Consider the following 14211-nt stretch of genomic DNA (forward strand, 5'->3'; position numbering starts at 1 on the left):
GCTCCATGCCGCATTGCCCTGAAACGTTGACTGTTTCTTGCAAATGAATTAAAATGGTCCTCTGTGCACAGGGACCTAACTAGTCATATCACCAATATAGTCTTTCGTTACTTTACCTGTCTGTTCTTCGTACATCCTGTTGACTGGGTGTTGATACGAAGTTTTTCAAACTGGGGGCCTCCATTTTTGTTTTACTGGTTTGAACCTGGGACTGTTGCTCAGTCTATGTGTGGTGATTTAAGGTTGGATCCTTGTCATATCTGAACATGGCCAAGCAATGCAATCTATATCATCAATAATAAACTAAAAGAGTTTTTTCATGAGTTCGGGGGTTAATCTCGTTCCCAGGTGTACCTTTCTTTTGAGCGGTTGACTTGGTAGCATCGGGCTTCTCGGGGACAACGGAGGTTAGGAGCTAAGGAGTTTCCTTCTTCAATTTCGGTTACCTGTTTATCATGCTTCCGTGTAGACATGGAGATGTGATTGCTAATTAGCCATCTATTTTATCTTTGAAGCTTGACTTCTCCGAGTTCAAGGGTTCCGGCATCGGCACCGCTTCCTCGATTGCAAACATCTCTTTTGCAGCATGCTGTTCCCCGTAGACTATTTTCACTCCTTCCTTTATCGGGAACTTCATCATCTGATGGAGGGTCGATGACACTGCCCTCATGTTGTCTATCCATGGCCTTCTGAGGAGTGCGTTATACCTTATGTCGCCTTTGATGACATGGAACCTGGTGTTTTGTATGGTCCCGACCACGTTTACTAGCAAAATAATTTCTCCCTTTGTTGTTTCACTTGCCATGTTGAAACAATTCAGCACTCGGGATGCAGGTACAATCTGATTTTGCAGGATGAGTTGTTTCACGACCCTTGATTTGATTATGTTTGCAGAGCTACCTGGATCCACTAAAACACATTTAATCTGAACTTTATTTAAAAGGATAGAGATTACCAGGGCATCGTTGTAAGGCTGGGATACATCCTCTACTTCCTCGTCACAGAACGATAGGGCGTCCTCGGGCACAAAGCTCTGAGTTCGTTTCTCTATCTTGATGGATACTTTGGTACGTTTGAATATGGGTCCCTGTGGGACGTCGACTCCACCTATGATCATGTAAATGACTTGTTGAGGTTCTTCAAGTTCATTCTTTCTGTTTCCATCTCTTTCTCGGAAATGGTTCTTAGCCCGATCACTGAGAAATTTACGAAGATGCCCTTCGTTGAACAACCAGACTACCTCATCCCTAATTAAGCTGCCTGTAATCCTCGGTCCTATGCCCGTGAGTACCATGATACTTACATATTAAGTTGGGATTCCTCTGAAAGGGTCGGTCTGTATGGGCTTGGGCTATCTAGTATCTTTAACTTTTCCAATGGCTGAGACGATACCCGAGGCATCGACACTGAAGTTGTATTCTGATAATTTGGTTGCCTCCATCAGTCCCGAGCGCTTGTCGAACCCGATTTTGTTCATGAGTCCTCGGGCATTTTTTCCTCGATCTACTCTTCGATCATTCCAAGGTGTATTACGCCTTGAAATGTTCCTTCTATCTTCGACATACAGTTGATATCTTTCCTTGTTGAATCTTGATCCCTGGTCTGAGTCCCTCGGGGGCTTGGCTACAAATCTGTTAGGATGAACTGAGCTTGAGGGGGCTCCCAACTGGTCGTCCTTGACCCTAATTTTTGATTGATAATGATTGTGCACATCTGACCATGTCATAGCGGGATATTCAATCAAATTCTGCTTAAGCTGTCGAGATGCAATCGAGTTTTTTTCGTTTAAACCTTGCATAAAGGCTAAACTGCCTAGTCATCGGAGACCGATAGTAATTTCATTGTTTCCATCTGAAACCGGGACACAAACACCCTTAGCATCTCGTCATCCCTTTATTTTATTTTGAAGACGTCCGATTTCCTTGTGGCCACCTTTATTGCCCAGACATGTGCTTTCACGAAGGCATCCGCCAACATAGCAAATGAATATATTGAGTTAGGAGCTAAGTTGTGATACCATATCATAGCTCCTTTTGATAGTGTTTTCCCGAACCTTCTCAATAATACTGACTCTATTTCATCGTCATTCAAGTCATTTCCTTTGATTCCACAAATGTATGAAGTAATATGTTCGTTAGGGTCAGTTGTAAAGTTGTATTTTGGTATATCAGGCGTGCGAAATTTCTTGGGAGTGGGCATCAGAGCCGCACTTGGGGGGAAAGGTTTTTTGTATGAATTTCTTGGCATCTAGACCTTTCAAAACTGGAGGTGCTCCCGGTATTTGGTCTACCCGGGAGTTATAAGTTTCCACCTTTTTATCATTGGCTTCTATCTTCTTTTCTCCTGACTCGATTCTTTTAGTCAGTTCCTCGAGCATTTTCATGATTGTGGGGTCATCCCCCGAGCTGCTTTTGTTGGTCCTTTCTAGCGCTGGCTCGTGCCTGGCGTTTACTGGTTCGGCGGTGTTAGGAGTTATGTTCTGACTCTGAAGCTGAGCGATGGTGACTTGCTGAGCCTGCAGCATCTCGAATATCACTTGGAGGCTGATTCCTCCTTCTTCCATTCCTCGTGTTTCCTGGCCTCCTGCTCGGGCTTCCCTATGTGCGTTCCTTGCGGGGTCTGTGCATGCGTTCGTGTTTAGAGCATTGTGCGAACTGATATCAACCAGCTCCACATTTGGCACTCCCTCAGGGTTTATGGGTGGTAACCGACACCTATACCGTTGTTTTCTCTAAGACCTTCGTCCTCGTGAATAGGTGCATTCTGTGTGCTAGACATGATTAAGCTTGAAATCAAAGAATCTTTGACAAGAGCAAGTGTAAAGAATAACGTGTGTTATCAGAAAACTAGCACTAAAACAATCACTATTACTTTTAGCCTCACAATGGCGCCAAACTGTTTACCTCGAAAAATGCAAGTAACAATTAAATGAAATTTGTGGTTTTAAAGATATGTGACTTTTTCTAATACTAGTGGATATACAAGTAATATTAAGTTTAAATAAGAAGAATTGATGAACCAAACCAGTGTTGCAAGAACAATGAGGATCTCGAGCTCGACTTTCTTGAGGGCCTCGAGGTCAGCTAAGAACAATGAAGTATGAATAATAAAGTAAAAGAAATAAAGCTGAAGAACACTTGTTGAGCACGTTAAACAAGAAAAACAGAGTAGAAAATTCTATTGCTGTGAATAATGTGTGATGATAAATGATTGCGGTCCCCTTTATATAGGAGGAGAAAACCCCAATATAGTACATTCGTAATTGAGGTAAAGAATTCTATTGGTACATGTGTATAAAAACCTAGTACGGACCTATACCATTTCGTACAAATCTTATCCTTTAATTTATGCCCTTATCCACGTATCCTTGAGAAATTCCCGCTCTTTCTTGATTGCCCTCGAGAATATACTGCCCTCGATGCAGGTCGTGCCAAGCCTTCGATTAGCTTCCTCGAGGTGTGTGTCTTTCAGCCGGGTCCAACCTCTACTTCGATTCGTCCGAACTCGAACTCATAGCCTAATCTAAGACTTCGAAATCGGGCTCATTGATTTTGACCGCGTACAGACCTATCAATCACTATCCCACTATTTTCTGTATGGTTAATCAATGCATGCAAAGTGTTAGTCCACTGATATTCTAATTCTAATGTCTTACACTTATATTTGGAAAGCCATGAAAGATAGAGTTGCATGCTTGATAGAAAAGCATATAACGTTAGAACTTTCTAGACTTAATTAACTGAGGTGGTCTTTTTAGTATGCTGAACTAGTAAAAGGGAACAGATGAAGTTAGATTTCATAAAATATCACATTAAATTTTTCCCATTAAAGTCACACGACTTTGTTTCACGTAAAAATCACAAAACTCTGACTATAGAAACGAAAAAACTAATCACAATGTTCGGAAACCCAACCAAAAAACTAATCACAATGTTCGGAAACCCAACCCTTCTGGCAGAGGCGTATCCAGGATTTTAATACGTTGGGTGTACTATTATCTATAAGATAGATGTTTGGTTCAACTGTATAAAATATTTTGGTGATAGCAAGTTGACGAGCAAACTATCTTGATAGTATATCCGCTAAAAATATCATTCACTTTCACATTGTACTCGACGAGTTTTTATACTTTGAAAACGGTCAATAATAGAATCATTGCTTACAATTTTAAATATCTCACGCTCTATATAGCAAACTAAACAATCATTCAAAAAAGTTTTTAAAAACGGAGCTTAATATTGAGTGGGAGTTTTGCTGCTTTGAATCCACTGAGAGCCTCAGAGCTGAGAGAGACGAGTCATGAGTACTTTATTTTTAGGAATTCAAAGTTTTTGTATTCAAAAGAATGATTAAGAGAAGAAAAATAAAAAAGACGTTAAAAAATGTGTGTGTTGTTAATTGAAAAGGTCATGGGGAATTGGAAATTTATTTATTTATTAATTGATTATAAAAGGAATTAATCAAAAAGAATTATATGGGGATCAAACTCCTGACCTTGGGGACGAAAAAGAGACAACACGGACACTTTGTCACCAATGCACCAACCAATCACTTGAGTATAAGTGACCACAAATATATTTACCCATATAATTAAAAAAATTAATACTTTATACATAGCCTAGGGAGGGAAACATCGATACATGTACCCCACCCCCTCCACATAAATCCGTCCCTGCCTTCTGGTGCACTAAAATAATTGTTGCTTATTTAAATTCTCACATCAACACAACCGACATTTTAACGAATTGTTTTCCCAATCTAATGGATACCCGACCCAATTGAAAAAAAAATCCAAAATCCAAAATCCAAAACCCGGAAGCAATTAAAGTATATTCTATTAATCGAGTATTTCAAATATTAAGTGGTTATTGAGTATAAAAAAAATTCAATTCATTCTTTTTAATTAAAATTTTTGCAATTCGACAAAGCTTTTCTACCGACGTTGGCCCTAATTGTAGTGGAAAGAGTAATATTTTGAGGAAAACTGAAATACTATTTCATTCTTATAACTTATGAAATATTATTTCATTCTTATAACTTAATGAAATATTATTTCGGGGCGAATAAAGTGAGAATTGACTATATTCTACCGAACTTGATCAATAAATTTACGTGAAGAAATTGGGGATTGTTGGAAGAATAAGTGAAAATACATAACTAGATCATTAAATTGAACTTGTATTCAACTGAAACAATTCTATGGAAACATTCAAAATACAATTTAAAGGACAAAACAATTGCCAACCGAATAAGGAAAAGAAAGAAACAACAAATTTAAATTAAAAAGTTTGATATCATGCCTTCAACTCAACACCCTTAAGATTATGTTGTGTTGAAAATGGCCTTCTCGATACATGTTGAACATGAAAGATGGGAATTTAATAATATGGAGGAGGTGGTGATGGAGAAGGGATTGATAAGAGTAAGGAGGTGGTGGTGATAATGGTGAAGGAGGAGAGGGCGAATTATAGTAGTATGGCGGTGGAGGAGAAGTTGAAGGTTTCTTGTAGTAATCATTCTTCGGTAAAGATGACACTTTGTATTCTTGTTTAGGCATTAAGGATACTTTGTAATAGTCAAGTTTTGGAACTGATGGCTTTTTATAGTAGTAATTTTTTGGAACTGATGACTTTTTGTAGTAGTCATTCTTTGGTACTGTCACGACCCAAACCTATGGGTCTCAACGAGCACCCGGTACCTTACTTAACCAAGTACCAAAATAACATATCTTTTTTATTGTACTTTCATTGGCAAGTGGGCCAAACGGGCCGTCATGGGCTAACCAGAATAACCATAGGGGAATACTCAATATACGACGACCCAACCTGATATAAAAACTTATACATGTGAGATACGGGCCTATAAGGCCAACATGATCATTTGTAAACTCAAAACATAGGCCGGCAAGCCATACAAGCATTCGTATACATGACATATGTCTAAAGCCTCTAAGAGTACATACTTAACATAAAGGTCGGGACAGGGCACCGCCATACCAAACAATATGTGTCTAAATCATACTGACCAAACAAGCAACTCCGGAGCAAATGGAGCGCACCAACATCTTCCGCTGAGATGATAGCATACTTGGAGGACTCTTGACCTGTCTATCGGGACCTTCGGGCATGAAAAGCAGCGTCCCCAGGCAAAAGGGACGTCAGTACAAATAATGTACCGAGTATGTAAGGAATGAAAATCAGTACATAATAGACATGAGAGAAACATAGAGTAAAGGACTCGACATGTAAGTTTGAATAACTCTGTAAATCATTAATATGTATAATGCCATACATATGCATATAAATGTCATGTCGTGCATAGGTGCATGTGTTCATAACATCATCAAGCCTCTGAAGGCATCCCATCATATCATTTCGGCCACTGTGGGCAACATCATCAACGTATGCCAGCTGATCAGGTGGTGGTGCGTATATAACGCCGTAACCTTTTTTCATATCCCATATATATATATATATATATATATATGTATGTATATATATATGCGTATATAACGCCGTCTGATCATAGGTCAATATAAATGAATGCAATGCATGAGAAGTACGTCAATAAAATCCTTCGGAGTGTATTAAGACCATTATGCCTTTGATTAATATCATGAAGTAAATTTTTTCAACTTACGCATTTTTCTGAGACCCATGAACAAAAGATGTAATAATAAGACACATGGGAATTCAAGAACATCGGCACCTCTATTACTTCTATGAATGGAGTCATTTATAGAAGTTGTGCATTTGCTCATTTCGTTCGTGTCGTATAGATCATGCCAAAAGGAAAGAAGGGATAGCCTTAACATACTTGAAACGATTCTCTTGAAAATCTCTCCAACACACGTTGATTGCGATAAAACATGTAGCGGCGGATCGAAGTAAGGGAAAATCCGTATGATATTCTTTGAGGAAGAATGCACTGTACTCCCTTAGGATCGCAAAATTCCGTTGCCATAACATTACATAGTTTTGTATGATTTTTGTAGCAAAATTCACATTGCTAACATTTTGAATGAGTTGCTATACTAGTAATTAGTATAACTCTATATGAATTTTGCTGAAAGAGAATATTTCTTGTAGTTTTTGCATAAGCATCTCAATTTTTGCTACTTTGAGAGATCTTTTACACTTTATATGACCAAGTCATCTCGTCTCTCAATTGTGACACCTATCTTATGCATTTTAAGAGTCACATTATAAGATTTTAGGGGCTTCCACATTTGGGATGATGTTCCCCCTTAATCTTATCCACCAAACACCTTAATTAATTGCTAATCTTTCTCCAAAAATCCACAATTAACCAAATATCAACATAATTAAGAATTATCTCAATTTACTTAAAATACTACTCACTTTTAACACACTTTATACATCTTGCTATTATGGTCAAGTGGTACATTGTATGGTATTAGTCCATAAACACGGGATATTGTAGGTCCGACCGTATTTTATCCCAAATCGACAAACTTTGACGAAACTCACTTTCTTTGATTTGCTTAACCTCTCACCTTCACGAATTTACTTATCACTTTTTTGAAATAGGATAATACTTATAATCTCCAAATAATCTTGTCCTTGAACAAATGTCAAATATCTTACAACAAATTGAACGGACAATATTACAGGGTGTAACATTGTCGCAATATAATATTACGGAGCATAACATTGACGTAATACTGCGGGGTGTAACAGGTACTGGTATTCTTATGTAGGCACTGAAAGTACCTTATAGTAGTTATCCTTTGGAACAGATGGCACCATGTAATTATTCTTTGGAACTGGTGGCTTTTTGTAGTAGTCACTCTTTGATACAGATAGCACCTTGTATTCCTGTTTAGCCGTTGAGGGTGCCTTGTAATAATTATCTTTTGAAACTGATGGTTCTTGTAGCAGTCATTCTTGGGTACAACTGGCACCTTGTATTCCTGTTTAGGCATTGAGGGTGCCTTGTAATAATTATTTTTGGAACTGATGGTTTCTTGTAGTAGTCATTCTTTGGCACATATGTCACCTTCTATTCCTATTTAGATACTGAAGGTACCTTGTAGTAGTTATCTTTTGGAAGAGATGGCACATTCTTGTAGTTATATTCTGGAGCAGATCGTTTCTTGTAGTAGTAATTCTTTGGCAAAGATGACACCTTGTATTCCGATTTAGGCACTATGGGTTCCTTATAGTAGTTATCTTTTGGAAGAGTTGGCATATTCTCTTGAGTTATATTCTAGAACAAATGGGTTCTTGTAGTAGTTATTGTTTGGCAAAAATGGCTTCTTGTATTCTTGTTTAGACACTGAGAGTACTTTGTATTCGTTCTTGGGCACTTGTGGCACTTTGTAATTGTCGCTTTTAGTCACAGGACTTAGTCCTTTGTTGCATGTTGGAACTGGTGATTTACAAGAATCGGTTGAATATGTCATAGTGCAAGTTGCAATCAAGAAAAATGCCAAAGTACAAGCAAATTGATGCCATTGCTTCTTCATTTGGCTCCACATTGAGAACAAATGGGTTCTAAGGCTGATTGGATTGTTTTTTTCTTTTTGATGTATTAGAATGGTGTAACTAGGAGTTTATATAGCCTAAACTAAGAAAGTAACTTGATGATTTGGATGCATATAATAATCCAATCATATGAGATTTCTCCATTTTGTTTATTAATGTTGTCCACTAAGTTCTTGAGATAATGGAAACCCATGAATAAATCACAACTTTGCTCGACTCATTTATATTTAAAAAAAGATAATAATGTATAATTTATTGCAACTGCTAATATCTTAGTTTTCATATTTTTTCTTATATCAACAATTGATCGAATGCTCTATAGTGTATATCCTTCTTGCTAATAAATATTTTAAAACCAAACTATTTGATTAGTAGAAGAAATTGAAATAGATTACCTTTAATTAATGTTTTAAGCTATTAGAAGATTAAGTATAACTGTCCGGATGCCTGAGGCTATCCTAGTGGGTTACTCCAGAATGACATTATATGGTGTAGGTGAAGTAGCCGCAGAACCAACCCTTCCAACAGTTAAAAGATTTTTAGTCCTACTAACTCAGAGTTGACTAGAGAGTCCTTCTGTGCTTACCACGTGCAAATTTCAGTGCTTGTCACGTGTCTGGTCAATGGCTCTTCGCCTCGGTCACTCCTCCGAAAGAAAGGATGACAATTTGATCATTTAACCATCTGAGTATGATAGATTTTATTTTTCTCTTTCTTCAAAAGAAAGGAGGGAAAGTCAATTTTCTTATTGAGCCATACGTACAAAAGATGTGAAAGTATAGGAGGGGGATGGGGGTTGAATTGTAACTTATTGAAAAAATCTAGTCGACTTAGAAGAGGCTTAGTCGAGTTCTTTTTATCAGGTAAATTGCAAAGAATTAAAAGGCAGAGAATACAAGATTTTTATACTGATTTATTACTGGTGTGGTACCTACATCCAGTTCCCTTGGGTTACAAGGGTTCTCTTAAATCTTCAAAAGTTGGTCACAGTAGTAGTGGTTTTATGATCGTTTACCACCAATGATTTTCAGCAACAATGTTTTATAAGCTTGACACAACTCTTGTTTTGTTTCCTAATACTTCCTATCTTTTGAGACACTAGTAAACATAGGAATACAGTGTTTGTGCTAAGAAGTAGGAAGACATAGAAAATAGTGGTAAGTAGTTTAGTTGAATTCTTGAGTCTGCCAATCATCTTATATGAGAGTTTTGAGTAGCCGTTGCATATTGACCCTTCATAGAGGCACAAAATATTCTAAGAGATTTGACCCAAGTGGTGCCTCCGAATCCTACTCTCAGTTGGGATGGATTCGTTTACGTCAATCCTTTTCATATCCATAATCAAGGGAGTGATTTATGGCTTGACTTGATCGATCAACATTCAGAATCTCCATATTCCAATTCAATCCTTGAAGTAGGGACTCACTTCCTATAGCGGATGCACTTTGATCTTGTTTCCTTTTTGATGGCCTTGACATCCTTTGATTTAGCATTGTCCTTGCGACATTTGAACTTGTTTCCTTTATGATACGTTCAACAAATTGACTTTCCTTTGAATTAGCACTACCCTCCTAATTTTCTATAATTAAATAGATACAGTTAGATTTGCACTATCGTCATCATTGAAACTTAGGTGTAACAATCTCCCCCTTTTTGATGATGACAATCAAAAAAGAGTAAACAAGGTATACTTTCCTTAAAATGCCTGCTCCCTCTGTGTTGTTACCATGTACTGAAGTATTTCTCCCCCTGAGTTGTTGCTCTGTTTTACTCATAACGTTTTTCCCCCTTTGACATCAATCAAAAAGAAAAGAGCAAGTGCAGATAGAACAAACATCATAGAGTAGATAATGAACATAGTAGTTAGGGTAGCAGAGGTTATTCCTTCAGCAGAGGCACATGGTGATTGTTCTTACAGAACAAAGCAAAAGTAATTAACAAAAAAACAAACAAAGAGCAAAAAGATTGTTTTAAACACTCACACAACTGCCTTAGTTCCTCCCCAGAAAGTATTTCAGGGTATTGATCACTTTGGTGCAGAAAGAGTCATAGGAGGTTTTAACTTCTTTGGTGATTTTGTCTCTCTTTTCTGCCACGGAGTTGTATGCCCTGATTCCTTGCCTCCTTGTGGCTCACATGTCCATCCTGAGCTTAGCCACATCTGTACCTGTTTCTCTAGTGACTTCCCTGATTTTGTCCACCTATTCTTTCGTTGCCATGAGCATGATTTTTACCCTGTCTAGACCTTGTTGAATCTGCTGTAGGTTGTTGGTAGCATTTAACTGAGGCTCAGTTGGTTCGGTGTTTTCCTCAACCTGTACTGGAGTCCTTTCAACCTTGGCACGTCTGGGCCATCCATCGTCACTTAAGGTGTAACCCATCATAGCAAAGGTTGTCTTATCATAGGTGTTTGTAATGTGCTTAGGGGGAGAAAAGTGCCAAATCAACCTTCATGACCTCAAGAATATATGACATGAGCAAGTCATAGGGTAAACAAGTAGCAGAAGAAGATATATCCCTGATACTTTCAAGCATAAAATGACGAATCCATACAAACTAGTCAAGCCTTTTATTGTTCACAAAACATTAAAGAACAAAAATATCCCTAGTAGTCAAAGTGTCGAGAGACCCAGTCCTAGAAAGTAGAGTAGTAGCAATCATGTAGGCTAATACGTGATGTTCAAACCTGAGAATTTTAGGACCAATATCAGGAGGGTTTTCAGACAGAAAAGTTTTTGCCTCTTCTAAAGAAACTTCAAAGTCTTTAGGCCAAGAGTTTTGCACAAAAACATCATAACCATGAAACTTAGCAGAAAAGATCTTCTCAAATTAATAGGAACAAAGAACAATCATAGTGCCTAAAACCATTGACTCCAATTCATATTTGTTATTTACAAACAAATTTGCATAAAATATCCTTACAAGTTCTTCATACACATAATTTCTAACAGTATCAAACAGAAGAGAGAGACGTTGAAAATCAAAGATAGAAATCATATTATAGTGCACATTTTTCATAAGAGAGATACTTACAGAGCGTCCCTAAGCCATAGATTTAGACTTATAAGATTCAAACCTTGGTTTCTTACTTGGTCCAAAGAAGTTCAGTTTATCCTCTGGCCCAAAATCTATGCTTTCCAATTTCCCTTTCTTGCATGAAGGCCTTTTAGGGGTTTGCTCCATAGGTATTTTTCCTGCCTTTTTCTGGATAATAAGGAGATCCTCCGATGAGTCACTGTTTTCATTATCGGTTTTGAGGAAGTCTGAATCAAGGGATGATTCAAGGTTGATGGTTTCTTCAGGGTTTTAGGTCTTCTGAAATTATCTGCTTCGTCTTGTGGCAGTGGAGGATGAGAGTTTTCTCTTGGCCATGGTAGAAAAATTGGTGAGAAGTGATGGAGAATGAGAGAGGAGGAGGGTACTTAACTAGGCTTTTGGAAGATTGAAGGGTTGCATCGGTTAGAGGAAATGACAAGTTCAGATTGAAGTGACACTTCTGAGGAGTTGCTTCGGCGGCACCAATGGAAGAGTAATAATAGTACTCACATAAAATTAATATACTTATCAATTAAGCAAACTAAAAACAGAAGTAAATATTTTATAAGGATACAGAAGATTTTTTACATAATAGACAAAATACCAATCTTTTTACGCAGTAGACAAAATCTTTCTTCCAAAAGAGGTTTTGTAAAAATATCAGCAAGTTAGAACTTAGTACTAATGAACTCTAACAAAATATGACCTTTTGCAACATGATTACGAATAAAATGATGCTTAATTTCTATATGTTTTGCCCTAGAATGATGCACAGAATTTTTTGACAGACATATAGCACTTGTATTATCATGGAAAATAGGAGTAGAAGTGAGAGATAAATCATAATCGAGAAGTTGATGCATGATCCAATGAACTTGTGCACAGCAGCTTCCAACATTTAAATACTCTGCTTCAGTAGTTGACAAGACAACACAATTTTATTTCTTGTTATGCCAGGAAATTAGAACACTCCCCAGTAATTGGCATGTGCCACTTGTACTTTTTCTGTCAATCCTATCACCTGCAAAATATGCATCTGAAAAACTTTTTAAATCAAAATTATTGGAATGAGCATACCATAATCATAATTTAGTGGTCCCAATGACATTTCTAATAATGCGTCTAACTGCAGTCAGATGAGATTTCTTTGGAGTCGAATGATATCTTGCACACTTACATACATTGAACTATATATCTGGTCGACTAGCCGTGAGATATAGTAAAGATCCAATCATTCCTCTTTACATTGCTTCATCCACACTTTTTTCATTCTTGTCCTCTTCAAGAATAGTTGTTGGACTCAATGGAGTTCCAATAGGCTTTGCATTCTCAACTCCAAACTTTTTATGAATTCCTTGGTGTACTTGGTTTGTCTAATAAAAATCCCTTTGGAAGATTGCTTGATTTGCAATCCAAGAAAGAAAGTTAGCTCTCCCATCATGCTAATTTCGAATTCTCCTTTCATGATATGAGCAAATTCTTCACATAATACAAAGTTAGGGATCTCAAAAATAATATCGTCTACATAAATTTGAGTAATAAGATTACCTGAATTTGAACACTTAATAAACAGAGTTGTGTCGATATTACCTCATTTGAAACCCTGATTTAGAAGAAAAGAGCTTAGTCTTTCATACCAGGCTCGAGGGGCTTGCTTGAGTCTGCACAAAGCTTTTGACAGATTGAATACATGGTTTGGGAAGCTGTTGCTTACAAAGCCAGGAGGTTGTTTCACGTATACCTCTTTAGAGATATATCCATTTAGGAAGGCGCTTTTTACATCTATTTGAAATAGCCTGAATCCTTTATGAGTAGCAAAAGCAAGTAGTATTCGAATGGATTCTAATCTTACTACCGATGCAAATGTTTCATTGTAGTCGATTCCCTCTTGTTGAGAGTAACCTTGAGAGACTAGCCTTGCTTTGTTACGAACAAATTGACTGGATTCATTCAGATTATTTTTGACAACCCATTTAGTTCCTACGATGGAAGCATTTGATGGTTTTGGAACCAAGTCCCACACTTTATTTCTTTCAAATTGATCAAGTTTATCTTTCATGGCTTTGACCCAGTAGTCATCTTTGAGGGCTTCATCAACCTTTTTTGGCTCAAGTTGAGATATTAAGGCCATGTTAGAATTGAGCTTATGAGATTTTCTAGTAGTGATACCTTCTTGTGGATTTCCAATGATGAACTTGTGGGGATATCCAAGTTCATTTTTCCATTCATTTGGAACACTTGTGACAAGCTCCTTTTCCACAGTAGTTGACTGTTCAACAGAAGATGGTTCTTGGATTTCAATGTACAACTCAGTTGACTGATTTTGCTGATTGATCGCCTAATCGTGACTGTCTTTTCCTATAACAACAGACTTTGGGACAATAGAGATTTTCTCATCTGCAAGAAGTTTTTCATTCCTTAAGTGAGGGTTAGTATCCACAAAATAATATGAATTGATTCCTCAATACATAAAGTTTGTTTATTAAATACTCTATATGCTATACTTGAGGGAGAATTTCCAAGAAAAATACCATCATCGCTTTTTGGATCAAACTTACCCAAATTGTCTTTTCCATTATTGTGAATGAAGCATTTGCAGCCAAATGGGTGGAAGTAACTGATGTTGGGTTTCTTACCATTCCATAGCTCATATGGAGTCTTTTTAAGA

The 14211-nt window shown here is 37.3% G+C and overlaps 1 protein-coding gene across 1 annotated transcript; it reads right to left on the minus strand.

Annotated features, from left to right (window-relative positions):
* Positions 1-490: 490 nt before the first annotated feature.
* LOC104233271 (uncharacterized) lies at positions 491-1294 on the minus strand. The gene has a single exon (XM_009786642.1). It carries the CDS (start codon positions 1292-1294, stop codon positions 491-493), a length of 804 nt encoding a protein of 267 aa, XP_009784944.1.
* Positions 1295-14211: the final 12917 nt, after the last annotated feature.

Source organism: Nicotiana sylvestris, chromosome 10 (assembly GCF_000393655.2).
Source record: "Nicotiana sylvestris chromosome 10, ASM39365v2, whole genome shotgun sequence".
Taxonomy (NCBI): Eukaryota; Viridiplantae; Streptophyta; class Magnoliopsida; order Solanales; family Solanaceae; genus Nicotiana; species Nicotiana sylvestris.